The sequence below is a fragment of the Equus quagga genome, chromosome 4, assembly GCF_021613505.1.
Source record: "Equus quagga isolate Etosha38 chromosome 4, UCLA_HA_Equagga_1.0, whole genome shotgun sequence".
In the NCBI taxonomy this organism is placed as follows: Eukaryota; Metazoa; Chordata; class Mammalia; order Perissodactyla; family Equidae; genus Equus; species Equus quagga.
This window is the reverse complement of record NC_060270.1, coordinates 24,706,569-24,731,478: the sequence shown is the minus strand read 5'-3', so window position 1 is coordinate 24,731,478 and position 24,910 is coordinate 24,706,569. Positions and strand designations below refer to the sequence as shown.

Sequence of the window (24,910 nt, the reverse complement as noted above, 5' to 3'; positions counted from 1 at the left end):
TTTGGGCTCATGACAGCTGCTCAACAGAAGTTTATTAAACGAATGAGTGGCCTGCTTTATGAATTATCTGTGGAAACAGAGTCCCTCCTCCCTAAATGTTTAATTGGGAGAGAGAATGGCTCACTCCCCACCACCCCCAAGATGAGCAATGCAGGGGTCATCACAGAGGTCAGGGGAAGGTGGTGAGAAGTGGCCTCGCTCCCCAAGGCCAGCTGGTAAATGAGAAGATCACCCATTAGTCAAGCCCTGGGGAACAAGCTGTCACCTCACAGGGCCAGAGGGGAGACGCTGCGCCCACCCCTTTACAAAAATAGAAGCTGGGTGACCACCAGACTCCTCAATGGCCAAGAGCTTCCCAGATCTGGAATCAGAGGCCCCTGACAAGCCTGCCACCAGAAAGGAGACTAGACACGGCTCACACACTAACTATTTCCTCACGCCCTTGTTTAGATGTGGATGCGCGCACACAACCCTTACCCCAAACCGCCACCCTCCTCACCCCCTTTAAAAAATACCAAATAAGTCAAGGGCTGAGGCGCTCAGCTCTGCACAGATATTTCAAATTAATCTTGAAGCAACTTAAAAGGATTGTTTTTCTCCCCTGTTCCCTGCACATTTTCTGTGGCAGCTGGGTCAAGCCTGAGCAGCATTTTCACCGCTGACTCAATAGCAAAATATTTCTGGGCTGCCCTCTTCCTTTCACTCCCTCTGTTTTGTTTTCGATTTTCTCTCCCCTCCCCCTCTACACAAACACGCACACACATGTGCACACACACTTCTTTCTGAGATATGAGCACACAATGGAACATGGATCTTAAACTTACAGTCCATACACAGAATCTTGTGTTTGGGATCTTGTGCTTGGATAGAGAAAATAACATGATTTTCACTGACCTCTAACTAAAATATAGCATTCTCATCAATTATGAATGCAGGCAGCAAACGACATGAATCTTAGCAATACTTGTACCTCTGACATCAATAGAAACGCAAACATTTTCATATCACACCAGAGTTATGGCCCTGAAATATCATTTATGCTCATCATTATTTCAAAATTATGATAGTTACCAGACTTCAAGTAGATCTTATTGTTAAATATGTTCCTACAGAAGTACATGTGTTACTGTTATTTTTAAAAATTTAGTAACTGTATTTCAATAGTTGTTTTCCAAGCCTGTATACGTTATTTTGTACATTTACAAATATTATTCTGAGAAGGGGTCCAGAGCTTCACCAGACCACAGTGGTCCATAGCACAGAAAGATTCAGAGCCCCTGCTGCCGAGTGAGCATAATGTGGGATGTGAGATTTTTCCAGAGTCATCAAGGCCTAGTCCAGGGGGCTCGGAGGCCAACAGGCAGTGTCCAGTAGTGGCATGAGGCAGGTCCCAGGGGCAGAGGAACAGGAGGGATATTGGGTAAGAGCTTGGATGGGCTGTGAAGTCAGACAACGTACTGGCTCTGTCTCGCCGGCAGTTGTGATTGCGGGCAAGCCACTTCACCTCTCTGAGGTTCCATTTCTTCAGCTGTAAAATAGGAATAATACACCAGACGATTCTGAGAGCATGAACTGAGAGGAGGCATGTGTGGCAGCAATGGCTGCTTGGTTGACTGGCCCTTGGCTGATTGCAGAAGGTCAGCCTTCCTACCTGTGGACTTCTGAGGCTAAGGTATGTTGTTTGGTTTGGTTTTTGAGACAGGCACTATCTGTGCCCTTTGCAAGCTTCTCACATCCTTGAGCTTCAGGGATCCGGTGAAGTGCCTCAAACTCTAAAACACACCCAGACACAGACCTAAGCCCCCTGCCTCCCCTTCTGTCCCTGGCTCACTGAAACAGGCACCCAGGCCAGGCTGCAAAGCAGATTCCCTGACCCACAGCAGAAGAGACTGCAAGCAAAAAGGAGACCTTCCAGACCTTTCCAAGACTGGTCACACCAGCCAAAGCACCTGCCTCTGCTTCGCAGAGCAGCTGGCTTCTGACCTGCTGTCTCCCATCACTTGCTGAGCCGCGACAGAGATTCTGCAGTCCTAGTGGCCTCTCCCGGAGCAGGCGAGGCCAGAGTCAGACCCAGGCTGCCAGACCACTGGGCAAGGAGCCCTCAGGAAGGCCACGGAAACCACACAACTCCTAAGGTAGGGCAAGAAACTCCTTCACATGTCTTCCAAAAACTGGCTTAAAGATGTTCAAAAGTTCTGTTGTAGAAAGGGGCTACGCATTCTTTAAAAATTACACATATTGATTTTCATCTGATTATAAGTTACAAAAGATTGGAAAGCACAGAAAATTTATACAGAGAAATTAAAATCAATCATAAGCCTGGGCCCTAGAAATCAAAACTATTAACACTGTGGTGAATTTTCTTCCAGTTATACCTCTGTTGACACTCTCACATAAGTTGGGATGATAAGTATATAGAGTTTATATCCTGATTTCATCACTGAAAAATACCTACAAACATTTTCAATATGAGCTCTTGAAGGACACAAAACTTATATCAGATGCCGTCTGTAAAATGCACAGGTTACTGAGAGATCTCACAGTATTCCTAAGTGTAGTATTCTGTATTTAAATATATGTTATTCCCAGAAAACTGACAGGAGGAGAGCCCATTTTGCTCTTCTTAAAGTGCATATAATATTTAACTCTCTTCTTAAAGTGCATGTAATATTTAACTCTCTTCTTTAGCTTGAAGAGAATCTAGAAAGATACTTTTGTGTCCTCAGCAAAGAGGCACTATATGACATCTTTCTTTTTCGCGTTTTCTATCTCTCTCTCGATAAGGGGAAAGCTTTGAAAATTCCCTGGTAGAAAAATGAGGTCTTCCTTGAGAAAGTGCTCAGCAGCTGAGGAAAAACTTCCAGAGAGAAGTGGTGTGGCAGGAAGAGCCCTGGACTTCAAATGGAAGCAAGCTGGATTCATATGTCAAGCCTGCCATTGTAGCCCCGAGATCAAAGAGCCCCCATTTCCCTGTGTCAACAGACACCACCCCCACCTCAAAGGATCAAAGGGCTACGCAGATTAAATAAGACTCTGCATGTGAAAGTGCTGTGTCAACAGGGAAGTACACTGCGGGACGATCACCACTAAGTCAAGTCATCGAGGCTGGTAACAGTACTGTTATTGTTGTTGCTTAGCCAGCTTGAACACTCAGTGCGTGCCCTGAGAGGCGCAGTGTGCAACAGTGTGTCAGTGGGGGCTCTGGAGCCATACTACACTTCCGGTGGGGCCAAGTTATTTGGCCTCTCAGTTTCTTCATATGTAAAATGGGATAATGATAACACATGTATTAAGATGGAGAGGATTAAAATGAGTTAACTTACACAAGGTGCTTACAACAGCTTGTTGTTGGTGCCCTCCATTCTGACTCTTAGGGCCCCTGTGTACAGCGGAGCCCAACCCTGCCTGCTCTTTTTGGGCCATCCGCTCACCTTCCGGTGCTCTATCAGACAATGCTGCACTGCTATCACAGGGTTTTCACGGCCAATTTTTTCAGAAGTGAGTGGTCAGGTCCTTCTTCCTAGTCTATCTAGTCTGGAAGATCCGCTGTAACCTGTCCACCATGGGTGACCCTGCTGATATCTGAAATACTGGTAGCATATCTTTCAGCATCACAGCAACAGCAGCCATCACAGTGTGACAACCGACAGATGGGTAGTGTGGTTCTCTGATGGGAAACAAACCCAGGCTGTGGCGATAAGAGCACCAAATCTTAACTCTAGACCACCAGGGCTGGCATTTAGAACAGTACCCAGGACATCATAAACACTATATAAGGGGAGCTTTAAAAAGTCAGTGATCAACGGGCAAATATAGGATTGAAATTAAATGTATACCAGCTAAAACCAGTAGGCACCGCTTTTTTAAAGCTTTCCACAAAACTATTATCATTAATCACAAAGTTGGACTAGCAGCCTCCATCAGTTTCCCTAAAAAGTTATGCCCCCGACTCCAGCCCCACTTGAGTTTGGCTGGCTCCCCTCCTACCTTCTCAGCATCCTGCTCAAAGAGCCGCAGCTGGAAGCACTGGTCCAGCTTGAGCTTGCGCACGTGCCACATCTGGTGCAGGTGCTGCCGGGTGGAGTGCAGCTTGTCCAGGAGGCTGGTGATCTTGGGCACCAGGCTCTGGAAGTCGGCGCTGCCGGGGATACAGTTGCGCCCTGAGAAGCCATCGCTGCAGCGGATGCATTGCAGTAGCCGCTGCCCCTCCCGGTCCAGCTCCTCCACAGGGGCCTTCAGCACCTTCTTCTTGAGCTGCGTGTGCTCATCGATGAGCCGCCGAGAGCCCTCCACATCCACGGGGAACTCCTTCCGGGCCAGCATCTCCTGCAGGTCCTCGAGGCGTGAGAGCAGGTGCACGGCGCTGTTGAAGAACTCCTCCAGGGAGAGCCGAAGCTCGATCCACTCCTCGTGGTTGTAGTCCAGGGAGCCGTCAAACTCCTCCGTCAGCTGGGAGGGGTCCACCAGCTTCGTGAGGCCCTCCACGGACACCATGCTCGTCTAGGAGGGGCAGACACAGAGAGGGAGACTCAGTGATCATCGGGGCCCGTGGGGGGAAGACCTCAGGGCAGCAGAAGGCAGAAGAAAGTAAGTCAAGGGGAACGGCCAAGATAAGTACACATAATAATGACCACAGCCTGCCTAGGAGAGAGGGCAAGTGGAGAGCATGTGGCCCACTGGTCAGGAGCCACAAATCAGCCAGGGTCAGCAGTTTCACAGACTCGCTGACTGGTTCAAAAAGCTCTCCACCTGCCCAACATTTGCCATTCAAGGAAAGACTGCCTTTATGTCCCCACTGTCCTCATCTTCCTCCTACCCACCCCCAATGCCACCTCAACAGGGCTTCACATGCTAGAAGCGGGAGAAGCTGGAAGCACAGACCCTGTGCCTGGGGGTCCAGTTCTCTGTAGCTTTAACACCCAGACCCACAACCCAGGGTATCATTGCGGTTGGACTAAGCAGTGTGGGTCAATCCTTGGGCTGCAAGGAGTGCAGAATCGACCTTCCTGCCTCAGGTCGGGTGGGTCTTGGACCACAAGACTCTCTGTTAGCAGACACCCTTCTCTGATACAGTGAATGCACCAGGGCTGGGGGACAGGAAGTCTGGGCCCTCAGCTTTCTCTGTGAGCCCCCTGCAAGCTCTTGGTGAGCAGAATATAGAATGTTTGTCTCCAGGACACAAAGCAACAAATGACGGCACAGGCAACAACCCCAACTTGTCAAGAAACATCTCTCCCTCCCTTAAGATTTCCGACTTCTCTCTCCTGCAGAAGAAGAGGCTATCAAAGAAATATCTGGATCTAGGGTCCAGCCTTACACTTACTAATTGTGTGAACTGGGGCAAGCTATTTCAGTTCTCAGTGCCTCGGCCCTCTCCTCTGTATGATGGAGATAATAACGCTTTCCTCCTAGGGCTGTGCTGGAATTAAATGCGTCAGCATGCAGAAAGCACCTAGGGCGCCTGGCCCAGAGCGCAGACTCATCCCCTGTTAGTGCTCATCGTGATGCTCTGAGGGCTGCATCATTACCAGAACCCTTAAAAGCAGTTTGTCTCTCTCTGTCTTGCACTCTCTGAGCATCTCCACCTCATCCCCTTTTTCCCCTCCATCTCCTTTCCTAAGACACAGGAAGGAGCTGCCTGTGTCTGGAACAGGGGTTCTCAAACTTGACTGCTCATTATAAACCCCTGGGGAGTTTACAAAAACCCTGATGCTCAAACTCCCACCCCTAGAAGTGTTGATTTAGTTGGTCTGCATGGGAGCTTGGGCATGGGTAGTTTTAAAAACTCCTAATGTGCAGCCAGCAACATGAAAGTCTGCTAATCTAGATCCTTGCTACTCAGAACATGGCCCTAGACCAGCCCCAGTGGCCTAGTGGTTAAGTTCAGTGTGCTCTGCTTCAGCAGCCTGGGTTTGGTTCCCGAAGGTGGACCTACACCACTCATCAGTGGCCATGCTGTGGGAGCTGTTCACATACAAAAAGAGGAAGATTGGCAACACATGTTAGTTTAGGGCAAATCTTCCTCAGCCAAAAAAATTAAAAAATGAAAAAAATATATATATACACACACATATATATATATGGCCCTCGAACCAGCAGCATTGGCATCACCTGGGAGCTTATCAGAAATGTGGAATCTCAGGCCCTACTTAGACCTACTGAGTCAGAATCTGCATTTAACAAGACCCCCAGGGGACTCTGCATTAAACTTTGAGAAGTCCTGTTTTAGAGCACTTTCTCCTTTGAATTTGGCTTAAAGTTTACCACCTCCAGGAAGCCTCCCAGGATTACATTCACCAATTATTCATTAAGTATCTGCTACTGAACAAGCCTGTACTCTCCTCTATCACTTATTGCCTCAGTCTGCGCTGGGCATTTCATTTGTTGTTTGTGAAGTATACTTGATAAACATTCTTCTGAGTGGGAGGCCCCTGGCTACGTCTCCTGTACTCGTTTAGGAGGCAGAGACAAGCCTGCTCAACCTGGGGTGAAGCGGGTACAGAGAGGTGGGAAGTGCTGGGCAGCCGTGCTGAAGCAAGTTTCAACACTTGTTAGAAAGATTGTCTTCAGTCTCTCCAGCTTATAATTTATAGGCTGCTTGTCACCACCTCTGTACAAACAAACCCAAAACACGAAAAGTTTCCTATAGGATTCCTAGTATTAAGTTGGGGTATTGGGAGAGCATGAGAGTTAACTGTGTTTATCCCAAGTCACATTTCTTGTGTTTTTTCACAGAGTAAGAACTGCCTGGTCAGCCAGGTGGTCAGGTTGCTGTGCTCAAATTGCAGCCTATATGGGGCCACCCCTCCACAAACAGGTGCTCCTGGCCCCTGGGGGACAAAAGTCTGGAATGCGTTGCTAAAAGACTAAGAGCAGCTCTGCCTTTCCAACATACACACGTATACAAGGTTCGTCCCCATGCAGACGAGGACCAGAATTCCCAGAAAGGCCAACAGCTCGGAGCTGGCTGGAACAAAGCTTCCTAAATCATCGATTCAATCTGATGTGTTGTCACTAAAAATTCTCAGGGGGACACATACGCTCTCTGGAAAAATCTAGTTAAAAAATAACACTTTTTCCCTGAGTATAAAAGGAATACAGAATTCTCAAAAGAAAACAGAAAAATATGAAGAAAATAACAATCACCCATAATCCAGCCACCTCTAATAAGCTAAGCCACTGCTAACATTTTCATGTGTCCCAGTCTTCCTCTCCATATACGCACTTAAAAAACAAATTTTAGACAATATTGCCCATGCTGTTTTATAACCTGCCTTTTTAAAAACAACATATCATGAGCATTTTTCAATACTATTTTTCTAAACATGATTTTTAATGGCTTCACAGTATTTATGTATTAATGTCACCAAAATTAATGGGTATTTAGGGTACAAACTATATATGTGTGTGTAAGTATGTGTATATATATATATATATATATATGTAAATATGTGTATACATACGTGTGTGTATATTACTGCACAAAAACCTGTGATGAACATCCTTGTAGACATTTTTTTGTTTGTAATTATAATTAGCTCTTCACCTTTTTGTTTTGTTTAACTTTTACATGAAAAATATTTTCCTAGAAGAAGAATTACTAGATCTATGGGTACAAACTCTTTTTAAAGCATTTGACCCAAATTACAAAGCTGCCCCCAGAAGCAACTGCTCCAGTCTACACGCTCGCCAGGAGTAACCAGGATTGCCTCAGGACACCGTGCACCTGGGACAATCCCGGGAGCCTCGTACTCCTCCCCAGACTCTAACTGTTAGGCCACAGCCGCCAAGGAATCCTGAGATCCCAGCCCCTGACCTGTTGCATATGGCAGGGGAGATGGAGACGGGGAAGGGAGAAAGGTGTGCGTGGCAGAAGGGGAAGGAGACGGGGTCCTGAGAGAGAGGTCTGGCTCACCTCGAAGATGAATTTGGAGCTGCCAAAGTTGGTCTTCTGCTTCTGCCAGAAGTTGTCAGGTTTGATGATGAGGGCCACATGGATCTCGGCGGGAAACGCTTCCTGCAGCGTCTTGAGGAGGGGCTTGATGAGGTCCCACTTGGAGCCCCGCATGTCGATGATGACGGTGAAGCCACGTTTGCACACGTCCTCGCTGTGGGGAGGCCAGAGGTCAGGCAGGGTCACTCTGGGCAGCTGACACTTTGGAGTGCACACTCAAAAAGCATCCAAAACCTGCATTCCTTTTCATCTAGACCACCCTTCGCACTTCACACCCACTCTCCTGGCTGCCTTCCAATCCACTCAAAGTGTGCTGCTCAGAGATCGTTTCTCGATTAACCCCATCTGCCCAAGGGCGTTCTGCCTCCTCCTGCACCTAGCAGATAACTCAGCCTTCCCTATGCCTACTGCACTTGTTGGGATGTTCACTGTTTAGGTAGTCACAATTGTGCTCAATTTTCTTTTAATTGTTTTTTTTTCTTTTTTTTTGGTGAGACAGATTGGCCTTGAGGTAACATCTGCTGTCAATCCTCCTCTTTTTACTTGAGGAAGATTGTTGCTGGACTAACATCTGTGGTGATCTTCCTCTATTTTGTATGTGGGACGCCACCACAGCATGGCATAGTGAGTGGTGCATAGGTCTGCGCCTGGGATCCGAACCTGTGAACCCCAGGCCACCAAATCGGAGGGCATGAACTTAACCACTACACTGCCAGGCCAGTCCCCTGATTTTTTAAATTCTTGTCTCCCTGTCTTGCTCCTGGGATGAATCATGTTTTCCCCATTTGAATACAAGCTCTCTAAAGACCAGAACCCTGTACTCTTAATCCGAGATGGGAAGTCAGGCGTGAGTGCTGACCTTCCCGTGCCCATATCAGTGGCAGACACTAGTACACTTTGCCACTGAACCCAAACTGGGCCAAAGAATCTTTTCCAATAAGGGGCTCTAGCCTGATGCTATCAATTGATTAGAGATAGTGCACGAAGTATTAATAATATATTTGCCACCACTGTATTTAAGATGTATTACTTGTAGTTCAAAACATGTCAGTTTAAAAAACTCAGGTTGCTGAGTCATGCTGATTACTCTTAGATGGCCAAGGGTGGGGCTGACCAGAAAGGGGGATGCAGTCCAGCTGTCTCATGTGCTTCTATTCTAAGAGTCAGCGTGTAAAAAGGCACGTTTCTGGAAGGTAAGAGAGAGGAAGCTACTCTTGAAATTGAGGCCAGATGAAATGACAGTGACCATCTCCAAACCCAAAACTAATCATGTTAAGTGAATCAAGACATTGCTATAAACTTATTAAGAAGCGAAGTTTATTTAAACACTTGGACTTCATAATTCCTAAGAATCAAAAAGAAAATAAAAAAGAAGATCAGAACAGTTATAATATCTCAGTTTGGGGGGAAGGCTATGTTTTGGTCATTAGGGGTCTTTCCTTCCATCCTCCTTGGTTTATTTAATCTATGTATTTATTTTATAATTCAAAATAGACTTTGGTTAGTTCACATTTTTACGTAAATACTGGTGTAGCATTTCCTGAGGGTGTTTCTCTTAATTTTCGATTCCCCAGATTGTGCTTGCTTAAACTACTGTGCATGGTGCGTGACCCAGAGATGTGCACCGTCACATATCACTGTGCATGGTGCATGACCCACAGATGTGCACCGTCACATATTCACTTGCTTATAGCTACTGGAGGTAAGGCCACCGTTGGAGGATTTAGGCCACGAAAGGAAATGAAACCCCTTTTCAGGCTTCATTCTCAAATCTCAACCAGTGATGAGAAATGTCTCATCATTGGTGAAGATGAGACTAGTGAAGAGACCACAGCTGCTGTGACTGTCTCAGGCAGAAGGCAGCTTCCTTAGGCCTCCCAGAGAGACGGGAAACTCCCCAGGCGAAGAGATTCTTTCCATGTCTTCTTGTTGATACAAAGGACTAGACTCAGCACGGGAGGAAGGCTGAGTCTTTTGTTTTTCCCCAAATCCTGCATCCCACAGGAAAAGAAGTGCCTCTCCTCCTTCTCTGACACTTACTGAATCAACAAGTAGCCACAGTCTTCCACAAATAATTGTCTGAAAGCAATGTGACTTTTTCTTAAATTATGGAATCTCTTTTCCATTATAAAATAAACACCTGTTAATTATAGAAAAGTTAAAATATTCAAAGATCTATATAAAAGATGCTAACGGTAGGAATATATAATACTCTGGCCTATTTCCTTCCAGTCTTTTTGGTGTACATAATTTTCATGCTGTACAGTGTTCTACTTTTTACTGTAACATAGAGTTTTTTCTCATTTTTTCTCAGATTTCTTTGAAACTGTTACATTTAATGACACGTAGTCCATCTTATACCTATACCTAACTTAATCATTCTCATTATTGCTTTACAGAAAGGCATATCAACTTTTATGTCCACCAGCAACGCATGAGAGCACCCGCTTACTGTATCTTCATCAGCACTGCTCACTGAATTTTAAAACTCTTTGCCCATTTTTTAGGAAAAATATTGCAAAACATTTAAATTTGCATTTCTTTGGTTACTAGCTCTAGCTTATCGGCCCATAAGTATTTCTTCTGTGAGCTACTTTCTATTGGGGTTTAACAGCTTTTCTCATTGAGCTTAGTTTCGTTAGCTTGACTCACATTTGTTGCATGCCCACTGATGTCAGGCACTGCAAGGTAACTGTGGGTCTTGTTTTTCCTTAGAGACAACCGACTTCCTTGTGTACCTGCTCCTCAACTCCATTCCTGTTACCATAATTATGCCAACATGAGAAATCTCCATCTCTAACAACATATAGTCAGTGTTGCTACCAAGACCTGGAGTCTGACCATCCTAGCATGTAAATATAGTAGTCAGTAGCAGGTTACACACTATAAACTAATAATTTCTATTAACTATTAACTAATAATTTCTGACAACTAAAAGTAGAAATCAGGTACTACTATTCTTTAGGAAGTTCTCCCTAACTCAGGAGGTGGCGAAAGAGGCCCAGGGGCTGAATGCTGTGAGCGAACCTAATTGGCATCTTTCTGTGAAAATAGCCTGACCTCCCAATATGCTTTGTGTGTTCAGTTTCATAGAAGGAGCAGAGCCAGGGAAGGGAAAAGAACCTCCTACCAGCATTTATTCTACACCAGGGACCATGGCTGGGCACTTGACACGCAATAGTTCACTTTATCCTCATAATACCTTATAAACTGGGTATGGTAATCTCCATGTAAGAGAGGATGAAAATGAGGCACAGAACTTGCCGAAGGTCACATGACTAGTAAGTGGCTAAGTAGATAATCAAAACCAAGCCCGCTGACCGTGAAACCCACACTCAAGTCACTGTCACATTACACCCACCACATCGTCACCATGTGCGGTGTTTTTGTGATTGTGGGGGGGGGGGAGTTAAGGGTTAGTGGCGAGGGAATTAGATTAAGGAGCTCACAGGAGATGGGGGAAATTAGGGCAAGGAGTCCAAGTGGACGACCTCCACTCTGCAGTCTATGCAAAATCACAGAGGCAAAGGAGCATGGCACATTGAGAAAGTTCAAGTAACTCACTTTGGTTAGGCACGTGGAAGAGGAAGAGTGATGATGAGGGCTGCTCTGAATGCCTTAGAGAGCCCTAGTCCAGGCTCTGACCCTCCTCTGCACACCCCACCCCCCCACAACCCCGGGGCCAAGGAGACTCGCCCAAATAGAGTCCACGCTGCACCTCTCCCTTGTAGACCAAACTCCTAGTATCTGAAACCCTAAAAGTCTCTGCCCAAAGAGCCCTTAGCCTACTTCTTGGGCCTATGTGTACCTCTTTCCAAGGTCCAACACCCCAAGGGCAAGTAACACCACCAGTAATGAGAGCCCTAGGCTTGAGGGGTGGCAAAGGGCTGCTATTTGCAAGGATGTGGCTAGAACATGGATATGTGAGCTGGGGTGTCCACATGCACATGTGAGGCGCCCCCACAGTGGAAGACAGAGCTGGGCAATGGGCAGAGAAGTGAGGCAGACCACGAGTTAGGGGATGGCCTCCCTGTACTCAGAGGAGTCCAAGAAGTCTAAACTTGAAGTTGGCCTCCTACATCACTACGAAGATGTATTTGTCAAGGTGGAAGAGTAGAACATGCTCTATTTAACAGTTTGTTCACATGCTATACTAATTCTCAATATTTAGACATAGGGCATGGGGGTTTCCATTTGTACTCTTGCCCTGGGCATCACAATGTTAGAAGCAGGCCTTCCAGAGAAGAGGCGGGAGAGGAAGACATGTCTTGTACCATGGCCAGGCGCACTGGATTTATCTTAAGGACAATGAGGAACCCCTGACGGGTGTCATTCAGGAAAAGACCATGACAGGTGATTTGGAGATTACCCTGAAGCTGTGCAGAGGGAGAGTAAATTGGGGTCAGCCAGAGGGAGTGGTGAAAGCAGAAGCAAAGAACCATCTCCTTTGGGTCTTTGCTAAAATGCCTCTTGAGAGAAGTCTTCCTTGGGCCACCCTGGGTAAAGCTGACCTGCCACCCAGCACTCCCCACCTTCCCTCTCTGATTTACTTTTCTCCTTAGCACTTAGTACCACCTGAATCATATATTTTACTTATTTACTTACTGTCCATCTCCCCTCCCTGGGAAGTAACCTCGGTGAGGACAGAGATTTTGTATTCATTGCACTGCTGGATTCCCAGTGCCTAGTACAGTGCCTGGTGTATGCTAAGACTCCAACCACTGAGGAAACAGAGGTAGCAGTCAAGGGTACGGAATCTGGAACCATCCTTCCTTATCCCAGCTCCATCACTTACTTATTGAGGAATCTAAGGCAAGTTGCTTTTAACCTCTATGCCTTAGTTCCTTCCCTATAAAATATGAATAATAGCAACTACATTACAGGGTTATTTTAAAGGTTAAGTTTGTTAATATGCATAAAGCACATACAATGGTGCAGTCACATAGTCTGTACCATGTAGATCATAGCTGTTGTAGGAGATGTTGTTGGTATCCCACCCAGGGCCCCTTAATTGACCACTGTGCCCAGCCCCCAGCTCTGAGAGTGTTGCAGCTATCAGCTTATGCCTTTGACCATCTCTGGACACTTGTCTTTGGCTGACGGGCTCCACTTCTCCTAGAGAAACCCCACCTCAGGGGGGCCAGTGCCTCTCTTATACAAGGGTGCCAAAGCTGACCCTTTACCTCAGGGCGGAGAAACTCTGAAGTGTGACTTATGCTCCAGAGCCTTCTCATTTCCCCAGTTGGTGCCTGGCTAGACTTTATCTGGGACCACATCCTTGCTCAGTCGCTCCCCTTCCCTACTCTGCTTCTCCAACGCCCTTACAAGTTTTTCCTGAAGAGAATGCCCTTAATAAATCATTTGCACCTGAGTCCCTGTTGCAAGAAACACAGCCTAAGACATACACATATGAATTTCATAGATATATGAAATTCTGAAGACAATTTGATTATGATCTGGAGATTAAAAGAGAAATCTGGGTTGCAAATTTTGACGTGGGAGCCATACAGTGCCTGGCACACAGTAGGGGTTCAATAACATTTGCTGAGTGAATAAAGCTATGAACGGTGGTAGTAGACATGCACAGAAATGGGTGAGATCACCCAAAGAAAACAGGTAAGATGAGAAGAACCATTATCAGAGTCAAGGATACAACTGATGGGAATATCAACGTCTAAGAGATGGGAGAAGAAAGTAGATGAGCCTGAGGAGAAAAAATGTGGAGAGGTGAGAGAAAACTAGGAGAGGAACAAAGTCAAAGAAATCAGGGCAGAGAGGATTTCAAGGAAGAACTATGGCGTCAAACACCGCAGAGAGGTAAATCGTTAACTGAGATCAGAACTGTCACATTTAGCAACTCAGAGGCCTTGGTGGCACTTGTCACGGCAGTTTCAGAGGGGCGTGGGGCAGGAACTGGGCGCAGCAGGGAAGCGGTCTTCCTCGTTGATCTCTGGGGTGATTAGAGGAAATGTCAAAAGCATCAGAGGCTGCTTCCACAGCGCTCCCATCCCCTGGCCCTGTTGGCTCGACTCCGGGAATAACCAGGACCTTCGGGCTGCTGCTGTTTGGCTCCCCGAAGCCCCACGTGGCTCCTCAGCCTGCCTCTTCCCCAAGCCTCCAGGCTCCCAGACCTCTCTTCCTCTCACTGAGTTTGCTCAGATGGGGAGCAGTTTGAGCAAACCAATTTACACTAGAATATCACTAATGGGTAGCCTTCCTTCTCCCTTTAGGTTATTTACCCTTAAATGATATTTATCAGCCCGAATTAAATTTTCAGGGGCAGAATTTTGCATCGTGTATGGTGAGGACAGGAGCACAGCAAGGTGGAGTTTGGAGCAGCAAGCCTTTAAATCCACTAAGGAGCGGAAAGGGGGGCGAGTGACCTCCCCTTCTCCCACTGCCCTACTTCAGAGGGAGAACACAGCCATGGCGCCACCCCCCCCACCCCATCCTGCCCCACTAGTTTCCCATCTGGGGCTTGAGATCTGGACCCCCTTGGCCAGCTTTACAGCCTTTGTGATAAACCCAGTCCCTTTATACGGAGCTGTGAGCTGTTTCATAGATGCTTAGGGGCTCTCAGGCCCAGGACAGGAACATTCACTGACTGGATGCGTGATGGATCAGATGTTTCTTGCACTCAGTTCTAGACCATTTACTCTTGTTCATTACATGTCACTGGGGCTGTTTTCACTCAGCAAGCCGGTGCTGTCTCAGAAAGCATTTGAACTTCTTTATGCCGATGCTTTGCAAACTTCAGTGGCTTTTATTATCACCTAGGACATTTGCATAAAAACGCTGATTTCGGGGACCCCTTTCAGATATTGATGAAAATTGTCTGAGATGAGGCCCAGGAGTCTCCCCAGGCGACCCAAGGACAACATCCAGACTCTCTTAGGTGTGGCTTTTGAGAGTTTGATGATACTTCATCTAAATCAGATTAGGACAGGCATCAATAATCAGCAGGGAAGACAACTATGCAGTCAGAACAATGTCTGCAAGGTGAACCAACAGAAACACTATACAGGAGCCTGTCAAAAATGTTAGCAGGTTGGGGCCGGCCTGGTGGCATAGTGGTTAAGTTCACACTCTCCACTTCGGCAGCCTGGGCTTCGCGGGTTCAGATCTCGGGTGTGGACCTACACACCACTCATCAGACCATGCTCTGGTGGCCTCCCATATACAAAATAGAGGAAGACTGGCACAGATGTTAGCTCAGGGCCAATCTTCCTCACAATAAGAAAAGATAGAGGGTTTCTCTCTCCATGGCCTCATGCTCTCTCGAATGGAGTCATTTATTGCAAGCACAGGCTGGGAGGATTTCAGTCTTGGCGGTGCATTTCTCTGGTTCTTTTTGAAAAGACCGAGCTCCTCTCCTGGCCTGGGGAGGCTTTCCCCAAAGGGCTGGCTGCCCTCCCCAGTGCAGCTGTCTGTGCTCAACCAGATGCCCACTGGAGCTCTTCCTTCTCGGGCTCCTCTCTCTACTTTTAAATTGCCATGAGATCACCACGGAGTTTCTGCTCCTTATCACACACCTAACCTGCAGCCTCATCTAACACTTCCGGGCAAGTCCTGGGTGTCTCTCTGGGTCCCTGTAGGTCCCACCCACATTGGATGCCCCCAGAGTCGTCTCTTGACCCACAGGACTATGAACTCCATGAGGGCCTGACTGGTCCAGGTGTGCAGGGTCTCAGGGGTGGGCAGTGAGGAACCAATGGACAGGCATGTCACTGACCCTTTGCACTCCTGGTGGCCCCCCATGCCTAGCAGAGCTCCCAATTCAGCAGCCCACTATTGAACCCAGTCCCCCAAAGTGGTTTGATGAGACACAGCTGCTGCTGTTTGTAAGGCTTTCAAGCGTCTTCATAGATACAGGGTAAATCTCAGGTGGCATCATAGGGAGCCGGGGCAAATGGGTCAGGCCAGCTCTCTGGTGCAGGAGCACAGTGGAAACCACGAGCATCATGGTCCTTTCTAGTCTTTCCATTCTCTAAGCCTCTCCCAGCTCATTCACACACTCACATGACCTGTCTGCTTGCCAGCCTTTGGATTCGCCTCGTCTGTCTTAGCTGCTGTTATTATCCACCCTGCTTCACACATCAGAAGACTCAACAGCCTTAGCCTGGGGAGCAAGGATTAAGGTACCAGTGCCTCAAGCCAAGGTTTGCTCTGGGACCTGGATAGCAGGGCAGAGTACCTGTTGGTGACAGCTCCAGGCCAGGACTTCACCGTGCGTTACAGGCGTGGCCTCAGGGAACCAAGTGCCACTTCCTCCCAATCCCTGCTCCCTCAACTCCTCCTCAGGTCCCTGGCCAAGGGAAGCCCAGACCGTGCCTCTGGATTCCATCCTGGCCACACCACTGAACTACCCTGGATACCTCCCATGATCATCTGGCTAAAGGGTTGGACTGAAAGGCCACCTTCTCCCTGGGGTCTCCCCTAACCTCTGTCAGAGCGATCTCCGCCTTGCTAAAACAGAACACATATGATCCATGCCCCTCTTACCTTCCTTATCCGTGTCCATGTTGTATGAGGCCCTGGCCTCTCATCCCTCCACGCCTTTGTGCTTACCCACCCCAACCCCATCTTTGCCTAGATAACTTCTACTCACATTTCAAAGCTCGACACATGCCTCTTCCTCGAAGAAGTCTTCTCTTACTGATAGATTCCCTCCCCAGCCCACTGCATCCCCTGAGATAGGGCTCTTCCCACGCATTGCCATCACCTTGTACTTGCTCTGCATGCAGCTGTTATATGTGGGGTAATCAGAGCCAGCCTCTGGCCCACCACCTCCTGTATCCCTCCAGAGATTTATACAGCTTCCAAATGAGAGCCTAGTCATGAAGGTGCTTTATAAATAATATGGTATCATATAAATATATCATATTATTCATTAACTCATTAATTTATTCCCCCCCAAAAAATATTTACTGAGCACTTACTTTGTGTTAGGCACTAGGGATATAAATGTAGACAAAACAGAAACATGAAGGTCACATTCTAGGGGCAGACGTGGACACAAGACAGTAGCTAGATTAATAGAATAAATGCAAATTGCGATAAGTTTTAAGAACTTATCAGGTAATCAGGACAGGCCACTATGAGGATCTGACATTTAAGCAGAGACTAAAAGTATGAGAAGGAGCTAGTTAAGAGAACACTGTAGAAAGAATAATGCAGGCAGAGAGAACAGCCTGTGCAAAGGCCCTGAGGTGGAAAAGAGCCTGTGTGCTGGCGACTCCTCCATTACAGGGAGAAAGCACAGGTAGTGAAGCTCAGTAAGGAAGCAGGGGGCCAGCAGCGAGATCCAGGCTGGAGCTCTCAATCTCGAGCAGCTCAAAACCTCAGGCTGGAGAGAAATATAAAATGAGAGCCAAACGACTGAAACTTGGAGCAGCTGTTTTTGATAAAAACAGGACATACACATGTATTAATGATAAAAGCTAGTTTTATTGGCACTTGAGAATTTTATGTCTGCTAAGCATTTTATACGTATTACCTTATTTATTCCTCCCAAGAAACTCACAAGTAGCTGCTATTATTATCCCACCCTATAGTTAAGGAAACTGAGGCCCAGAGAGATTGAGTAACTTGCTTAAAGTCACCAGGATGAGGTAAAATCAGTATTCCAATCTGGTCTGTTCGATTCCAATATCTGTCATGCTACCCTGCCTCAGAGAGACACAGAACGCTTGAGCTGGAAGCAACTTTAATGGTTACTCCTGCTAATCCTTCATTTTAGAGCAGAGGGCAGCGGGGTTCCAGAGGAGGGAAGTGACACAGTCGGGGGGATGTTTTGGCCATTTGGGCCAGAGATCAGGTATCAAGCTCCCTGCTGAAGGTCTTCTATTAAAGCCCCGAGAACTCGGGAACTGAGAGGAGGGAAAAGCCCCCGAGGCATCAGACAACCTGGTCTGGAGGCCCAGGGTGCCCTGTGTTCAGTCCTGAAGCCCCTTCCCCAGGAATGAGGACCACGATGCTCGTGGTTTCCACTGTGCTCCGGCACCAGAGCTGGCCTCACCCCGTTTGCCCCAGCTCCTCTGACGCACCTGAGATTCACCCCATATCTATGAACGTCCGGCAGATTCTCACTTGAAACCGCTACTGGAATAAACATAACATCCACCCATCCTGACGGCAGGTGGGGGAGCAGAGACCCGCCATGAGCACCAGCCCGGCAGACCAGGAGAGGGGGCAACAAGGATGTCTGTTGAGTATGTGCTGCTGGGGGCTTTCAGTTGGTGCTGGTTGTCGGGTACAGGGTGTCAGCAGAGTGGGGTGTCAGAATCCTAGTCTGGGGGCCCCGGAGGGTCCAGGGCTGGGCTGTGACGGAACAGAAGTAACTTCTGAATCAGACCTATTCACTCAGTTGTCTAGGGAAGGTGACAAATTGAACACTAGTCCCTGAGGAGGGGGTGTCGGAGAGGAAGGACAAGGCAGTGAAGGACGTCCTGTTTCCTGAGGGCCGCACAGGCCCTGCCACCCACAGCTCTGGCCCTACAGGTGCAAGCAGGACTAGCAGTGCAGGAGGGTCTGGAGCGACGACTGAAGAAGGCCAATGGCAGTGCATGGACAGCCTTTACCGCCTGGAGACAGTTCTGCGCGGGCAGACAGAAACCCACACAGGGAGGAAGGGAGCAGACCCCGCGAGCCACGCACTTCACACCTTTCCTAGAACCGCACGGTGCCCATCTCTCCCTGGAATCATGTCGTGAGCTAAATTCCCCTTTCAGAATTCGAGGAGAATTTAGTTCAGAATTTGGAGTTCTGAGGAGATAAACGATTCCCTGGCCCATTTGTGTCGGAGTTTTCACGCCATCCTCAGGCTGCAGAGAGCCTCTGGCTAAAGGACCTGGATTTTGTTTCAATCGTTTGCCCATCATCCTGATGTGTTAACCCATGTTCTGCTCCTTATTGCTATTCTAATAGCAGCTCTCCGCCAATTGCCCCAAACCACACCACACCTGCTTTCTTGAACAACCAGAAAGCAGCAGGTGTTAGAGAGAAGTGTTATAGACACTTTAGCACCTGTCTTAAGCTTTCTAATTGGCATAATCAGAAGCAGTAAAAAGAGCTTCGGAGGAGGCAGTGCCTTATAGAGGAACGAGCCACCCTCTAGGGAACGCTGCGTCGTGAACAAGCCTTTGCTCGCACAGACAGGTCTCAAACTCGTCCTCACGATGTGGAGGGCTCCCGGGTGGCGGGATGTCCAAAAGGTAGGAGAGAGGGGCTCAGAGAGGAGGGTGGGCTCCCCTGCCTGTCACGTGCCTCTCGGCAGGCTCACAGGACACTGTCCACCATCAGCTGGCGTTCTGTCACCATGTGATTCCGCTACCACCGAGGCCTCCTCAGGACCCATGTTGCTGCATCCAGAGGCTTTTTGTTTGTTTTGTTTCTTGTTTTTTGTTTTGTTTACTGGAAGACACTTTCTGTCCACTTTCCTGGGCCACGATTACTCCAAAGAATTTGTGTCTTTTCTACCCATTTAACAACACATCTTTTACCTCTGCACTACTGACCTGTGAAGCTAGGGCTGGGGGGGCAAAGGTCAAAGGTGATGCTTTCTCCTCAATTCCTCCTCCGTAAAGTGGGGAGGCTCTGACTCACTGGTCTGGGGCTGGGACCAGCCGCGTGAAAGAGCTCCCTGGTGACTGGAACGCGCATGGTGGTTAAGTGGGAGTACAGTAAAGGTTCTAGAGACCTGCTCGCCCATTTCCAGACCCAGGAACTCCCCCTTGCAGTTCCCCACCCTCGACTTTACCAGAAGCAAACCCAACTCGCCCCAGTCAGGGTCCCAGGGACACCTCACGCTGGAGGCCAAATGAGGAAGCTGGCCACTTTCCCCTCGTTAAAGTCGGCTCCCAAACGCCACCCAAATGAAGCTGTTTAAACAAACAAACAAACAAATAAAAGACTCTGGTTACAAATGTGCCAGGGGCAGGGATGGGCTGATTCTCTGTTTCCCCGGGACATGGCGTGGCGTGTCCTATTTAAACAGCACAGACTCAGGCCCCAAGATTACTCCCTGCATCCCCAGGTGTGGCCCTAAAGTGACAGGTCCAGTGGCCTGAAAAACACAGCAGGACCTCTGCACCCACCTATTGACTTGTCCTTGATGCCACCTTCAAACAAAACACTTTCTAAAAATCAAGTCTGCTCAGGAGAAAAACAAGCTGTGCCATCCTGTGGATAGTCAAAAGGGCACGCCACAGCTGAAGGAAGCTCCCAAAGAGAGTTCCACAAATGGCACGGGTGACAGCAGGACCAAGGCGAGAGTGGGCAGCCTTCCGAATGATGGCTACCTCAGAGCGGCTAGCATGGGTTAGCTGTAGAAACCGCGGTACGTGTGTTAATCAGCCAGGCCATCCTACTGTCTCACAGGCTCTGCACCACAACATCCACTCACCAAAGGAGGAGACCCGCTCTCTAGTCTGGCCGGCCTGGGGGCGGGGCATTTGGACAGAGATGCTCTTAGCTAGAGAAAAGGAGCTTGGAAACTCCTGGAGAAGGACCAGAACCATTGCTCCCAGAAGTCTGGGGCTGGCTGGCCCAGAGGGAAGGTGGCATAGGGGCGGGCTTGGGGGGCTGGGATGGAAACTGACATATCCATTTCCAGCAGCCTCCTGTTGTATTTCCCACCCTCCCTCACAGAGCCCCTCATCCCTTCCTTCTGGGGCATTCAGAACATGAGGCAGAAATGAAAGGGAAACCAAAGCAGCAGAGAGAAAGAAAGAATGATCTGGAAACCCCCAAACCACAACCTTTCCACACGGCCATTCCCTAGCCCTCCCCAGACAAACCCCAGCGCCATGCTCCTCTGGCCCTCTCCATCCGCCCCTTCTTTCCTCCACAGTCAGCCTGGGTGAAAAACAGGTCATCTTTTAACTTAAAAAGAAAAAGGCATTATAACCACCACCCATACATCTGTGAATAGTAGACCAAAGATGGAATCCACATTCCAACGACTGTGACCTGTCTCACCACAGTGTCTCAGTCACGCCAACTACAAGACGCCCAGAGCTTTTCCAAAACCATGAGACAGAGAAGGGAGAAAAGCGCTGACCTAAGAGAGGCTGCGGCGGTGTGGCCGTGAGCTGCCCCTGGCTCAGCCCAGTGCTGCAGCTGGCCGGGACGCAGAGCCGGAACCCTCCCCTGCTCACTCCAGTCCCTGTTGCCATCGCCACTCTTTCTCCTCCTCCTGCTGCATCCTCACCTCTCCTCACCCTCTCCCGGGATCCCCCACTCCCCAGCTGGGCTCCGGTTTCCCTGCAGGGCAGGTGGAATCCTCATTAATAAACCACACATTTCCTCCAGGAAACAGTCTTCGGTCAAAACGTGCCTGCGCATACCTCCACTCCTCCTCCTCCTTGAGTAACAGTCACTTTCTTGAAAGCCCGATGCTGTTTGCCTGCACGCACACACACACACACACACACACGCCCAAACATACCTAGCCACCCAGACACCCTTAGCCACCCCTCACACCATCACCCTCCAGCCAGGCCCAACGGGCTTTATCACTACAGGAGCTCCCCTTCCTGCAGGGCAGGCGACCCTCCCCCTGCAGCCAGCCTTCCTTCTCTGTGACACCGGCCAGGGCTGCCCAGGCCAAGGGCACTGATAAGGTCTGTACGGTTTACGTGGAGGAAAGCCCCGTGATGGCTCAGACATGAGTTCAAATCTGAGGGCAGCAGAGAGGTCACGGAGAGCCAGACAGAGGAAACCTGGGGGAGGGGACATGTTTGGAACTTGAAACTAAACAGGAAGGGCCCTAACGGGTCTGTGCCCTGAACCACAGCTAGCTTAGAGGCTCGGAAAGCTCACATGTGAGTGGGATCATCCCTCTGCTCGTGACCCCAGGGAGGCCCGGATCCCCACAGGGTGCTGCTCAGAGGGCCACCTACTGTCCTGTCCATGTGAGGGGCAGTGCAGGGTTGCAGCAACTGGCCTCAGCGACACCAGTAGGGTGGCTGTGGGCACGTCATGACACTCTCTGGACAGCACTCCATCCTTTTACAGCAAAGGGGTTGGCCTGGCTGACCCCTACGATCCCTTCCTGCCTCAAGCTCCAGGACTCTAATCCATCTACTTCTTTTAAAATCCAGGTCAGATTTTACGTCCAATAAGCCATCTCTGATTAAGCCCATTTAATTGGTATGCTTACTTAACCACTGCCCTGAAAGCATTCAGTTTGTCTTCTCCAGCAGGTCCTGGATCCTCAACCAGACTGCAAGCTTGCCCGAGGGCATGAACTGTGGTCCCCCTGCTCCCGCTGCCACCCGTCATATCCGTCTGCAAGTTCAGGGGCAGCCTGAAAAAGCCGAGGATTGTTTGACCGTTCTCTCTAAGTCGGGGTGTATGTAAGAACTAAACAACTGTCCTGTGTATGCACAGAATTAAGTCTGGACTGGTTTGCAGGTCCCAGAGGAACACGCCGTCACAGTCAGGGGTGGGGCAGGGGGAGGGGTGGTTCTCATCTTCCTCCAGGTCCAAAACAGGGAGTTTCTCTTCAGTAAAAGAGGTCTGAAGCCTGAGTTTCCTGTAAAGGGAAACAGCCCAGGTCTGGAGAGGAAAGGACATTCATTCTCTTCCTGGGCAGAGAAGCAGGGTGGGGCATGTCACAGCACGAGGCGCAGACCTTGCCTCGGGCACCAGTCCAAGAGGAGTTTCTGTGCAAATCCTGGCACATGAATTACCAGTGACGGGAACTGACGAAATTCCAGCTCAGGACAGCACGGAACAGTCAGAGATGAGAGGGAGAAAAGCGTTATCGGTTTTAGGGCTTTTGAGTAGCTCTCAAAACCAAGGCTGGTCCTCACTGGACCTAGAATGAGTGGGGGGTGTGAGAGGAGGAAGGCTCTGAGAGAAAAGGAAAGAGGGAGCAGGGCCATCAGGACCCACACTTGGATTATGTCAGTAAATTATCTGGAAAAACGTTTGTCCTAGCTGAGTCACCGTGACTCTGCCAAAGTGCTCCCATCTGGGTTCTGGGAGAAATGGGCCTGGCTGTCAAACTCGCTCAATTTAGAAACAGGAATACTCCTCCCTGGGGAGACAGAGTGCACTCCCAGTTCCCTCCAATGCTCCTGCATGCTCCGTCCTCCGGCAGAGGGCTCTGCCGTCTCTCCGCCACAGAGCTGTCCACCCACCCCGGCCTGGGCACTCCCTGTGGGCACAGCCCCTTTGCAGAGGAAAGAGGACATCCCCAAGGAGTCTGGGTCTGGCCTCAGTGACTTCATGTCTGGAGTGGAGAGCCTGGCATTGACTCTAAGAGGCCTGGGGTTGAGACACGGCCCTTTCCCCTTGGGGAGCTCCCAGTCTAATGGGATTCAGCCAACTTGCAAGATGCTCCTCTGCAAACTCACCACCAAACAAGAGCCACCATCCCTGCCCTCGAGACGTCCACCACCTGCCAGGGAGAAAGCGTCGTGGACCATCAATACTCGTAGAAGAGTTGGGACCCAACACCACCATATGATGAGTGTTCTAGATTCAAAGCCTTTTTCAAATTTTGTGCAAGTTATTTTGTTCTGCTGAGGAGATGCTGGACTTTTAAGAAAGAAATTCTTAAGAAGTCTTCTGATCTAAAGCAATCCAAAAAGAGATGAGATGGAGTGGAATAGGTGAGGGGAAACCTTCTTCTTTTAGGAAAAGCTACAGGGGCAAACTGGTACGGAAATTTTCTGCACCTAGTGAGTGTCTGCACCAGGGTTACATGCTCAGCAACCAGAAGCCCTCGGTAGTGGTGTTTTCCTTGTTTTCATCTTCTATGTTCAGAGAAAGAAAATAGAGTCTGAAAGGGAAGTTTTGAAAAAACCAATTAAGACTTTTTTCTTCAATGTTTGTAGCTGATGAAAATAATGAGGCAGACAGTAAAAGTTCCAAGAGATAAGTAAGCTTGGGGCACTGTGTCTTCAAATCTACCTAAGACTGAAGACAAACCAATAGGAAGGATTTTTTTTAATTAAAAAAGAATTTGATTTTATAAAAGAAAGTTAAGAATTGGTATAGACTTTCTGACAAAACCCATCTATGTCACCTTGGGCAGCTGAGCTGAGGTACTCCACCACTTGGGGGCAGCATGCCTAACTTGCCAGAAGTGTATATAATGAAGGCATTCTCTCTAGCATCATAACATAAAATGTCAGTATCCAATAGTTGCCCAAAAACATACACAACACCAATCACCAGTGAAGGGCACACGATAAGACCTAACCAATGACAGATGAAGAGAAAACTACAAGACATGCTGAAAATAATCATATGATAGGGAGGGAGAAACAGCCCAAATCTGGAACCCACCAACTGAAAAACACGTCCTGCCTACCCTATGCTAGGCTGTCCCTCCAGCATCTATATTCAGCGAGCTCCCTTATTTCCAACAGTCTAGTCAAAGGAATCTGAACTAAATTTAAATCATCCTCACTTCCTAGCATGAGTTCCAGAAAAACCTGAATTTACTGGGACTTATTTCATCTGACATGTTGAAGTTTACTTCATCAAGGTGGCACCAGAAATATCAGCTTCCTAATCAGCCTGCCGTTGGTGAGCCACAAACTTCAGAAGCCTAAAAAAGAACATAAATGGCCCACCTAAGCTTTAAGACTCACTCAACATTGTGGCCCAGAGACAAACCCCAAGGAGGCCTCACTTTCTCGGAGGAAGGCAGGTAGGGACCTCAGTTCAGAGGAGCACAGATGAGGTTGGCAGCCACTTTGGGCCAAGCCAGGAACTGACCGCACAACCAGCCAAGGAGCGGAAACACACCCAGAGGCGAAACTGAAGACTCCCCAAGGGAAAAGAACAATTAAGTCTCTCTTGACTTCCTATCAGATCTGAACTTTAATGTGTGGTCCCTGTTAAGAGGCCTATTAGTTTAGGAAAGTAAAAAGAATCCTAATGTGGGAGACCCCAAAGGGCAGCCCCTTGTGACCAACCCGTTTACTCTCTTCAAATCCA

At 48.5% G+C, this 24,910-nt stretch overlaps 1 protein-coding gene across 13 annotated transcripts in view; it reads right to left on the bottom strand.

The window, feature by feature from the left end:
* KALRN (kalirin RhoGEF kinase) overlaps positions 1 to 24,910 on the bottom strand; it is a 637,395-nt gene that overhangs the window by 414,679 nt on the left and 197,806 nt on the right. For all 13 annotated transcript variants that reach the window (XM_046658061.1, XM_046658067.1, XM_046658063.1 and 10 more), the window contains exons 4-5: positions 7,916 to 8,108; positions 3,988 to 4,500 (exon numbers count right to left, since the gene is read on the bottom strand). In XM_046658061.1, the coding sequence (XP_046514017.1) occupies positions 3,988 to 4,500; positions 7,916 to 8,108 (706 nt within the window). The remainder of the gene's footprint in view (positions 1 to 3,987; positions 4,501 to 7,915; positions 8,109 to 24,910) is intronic.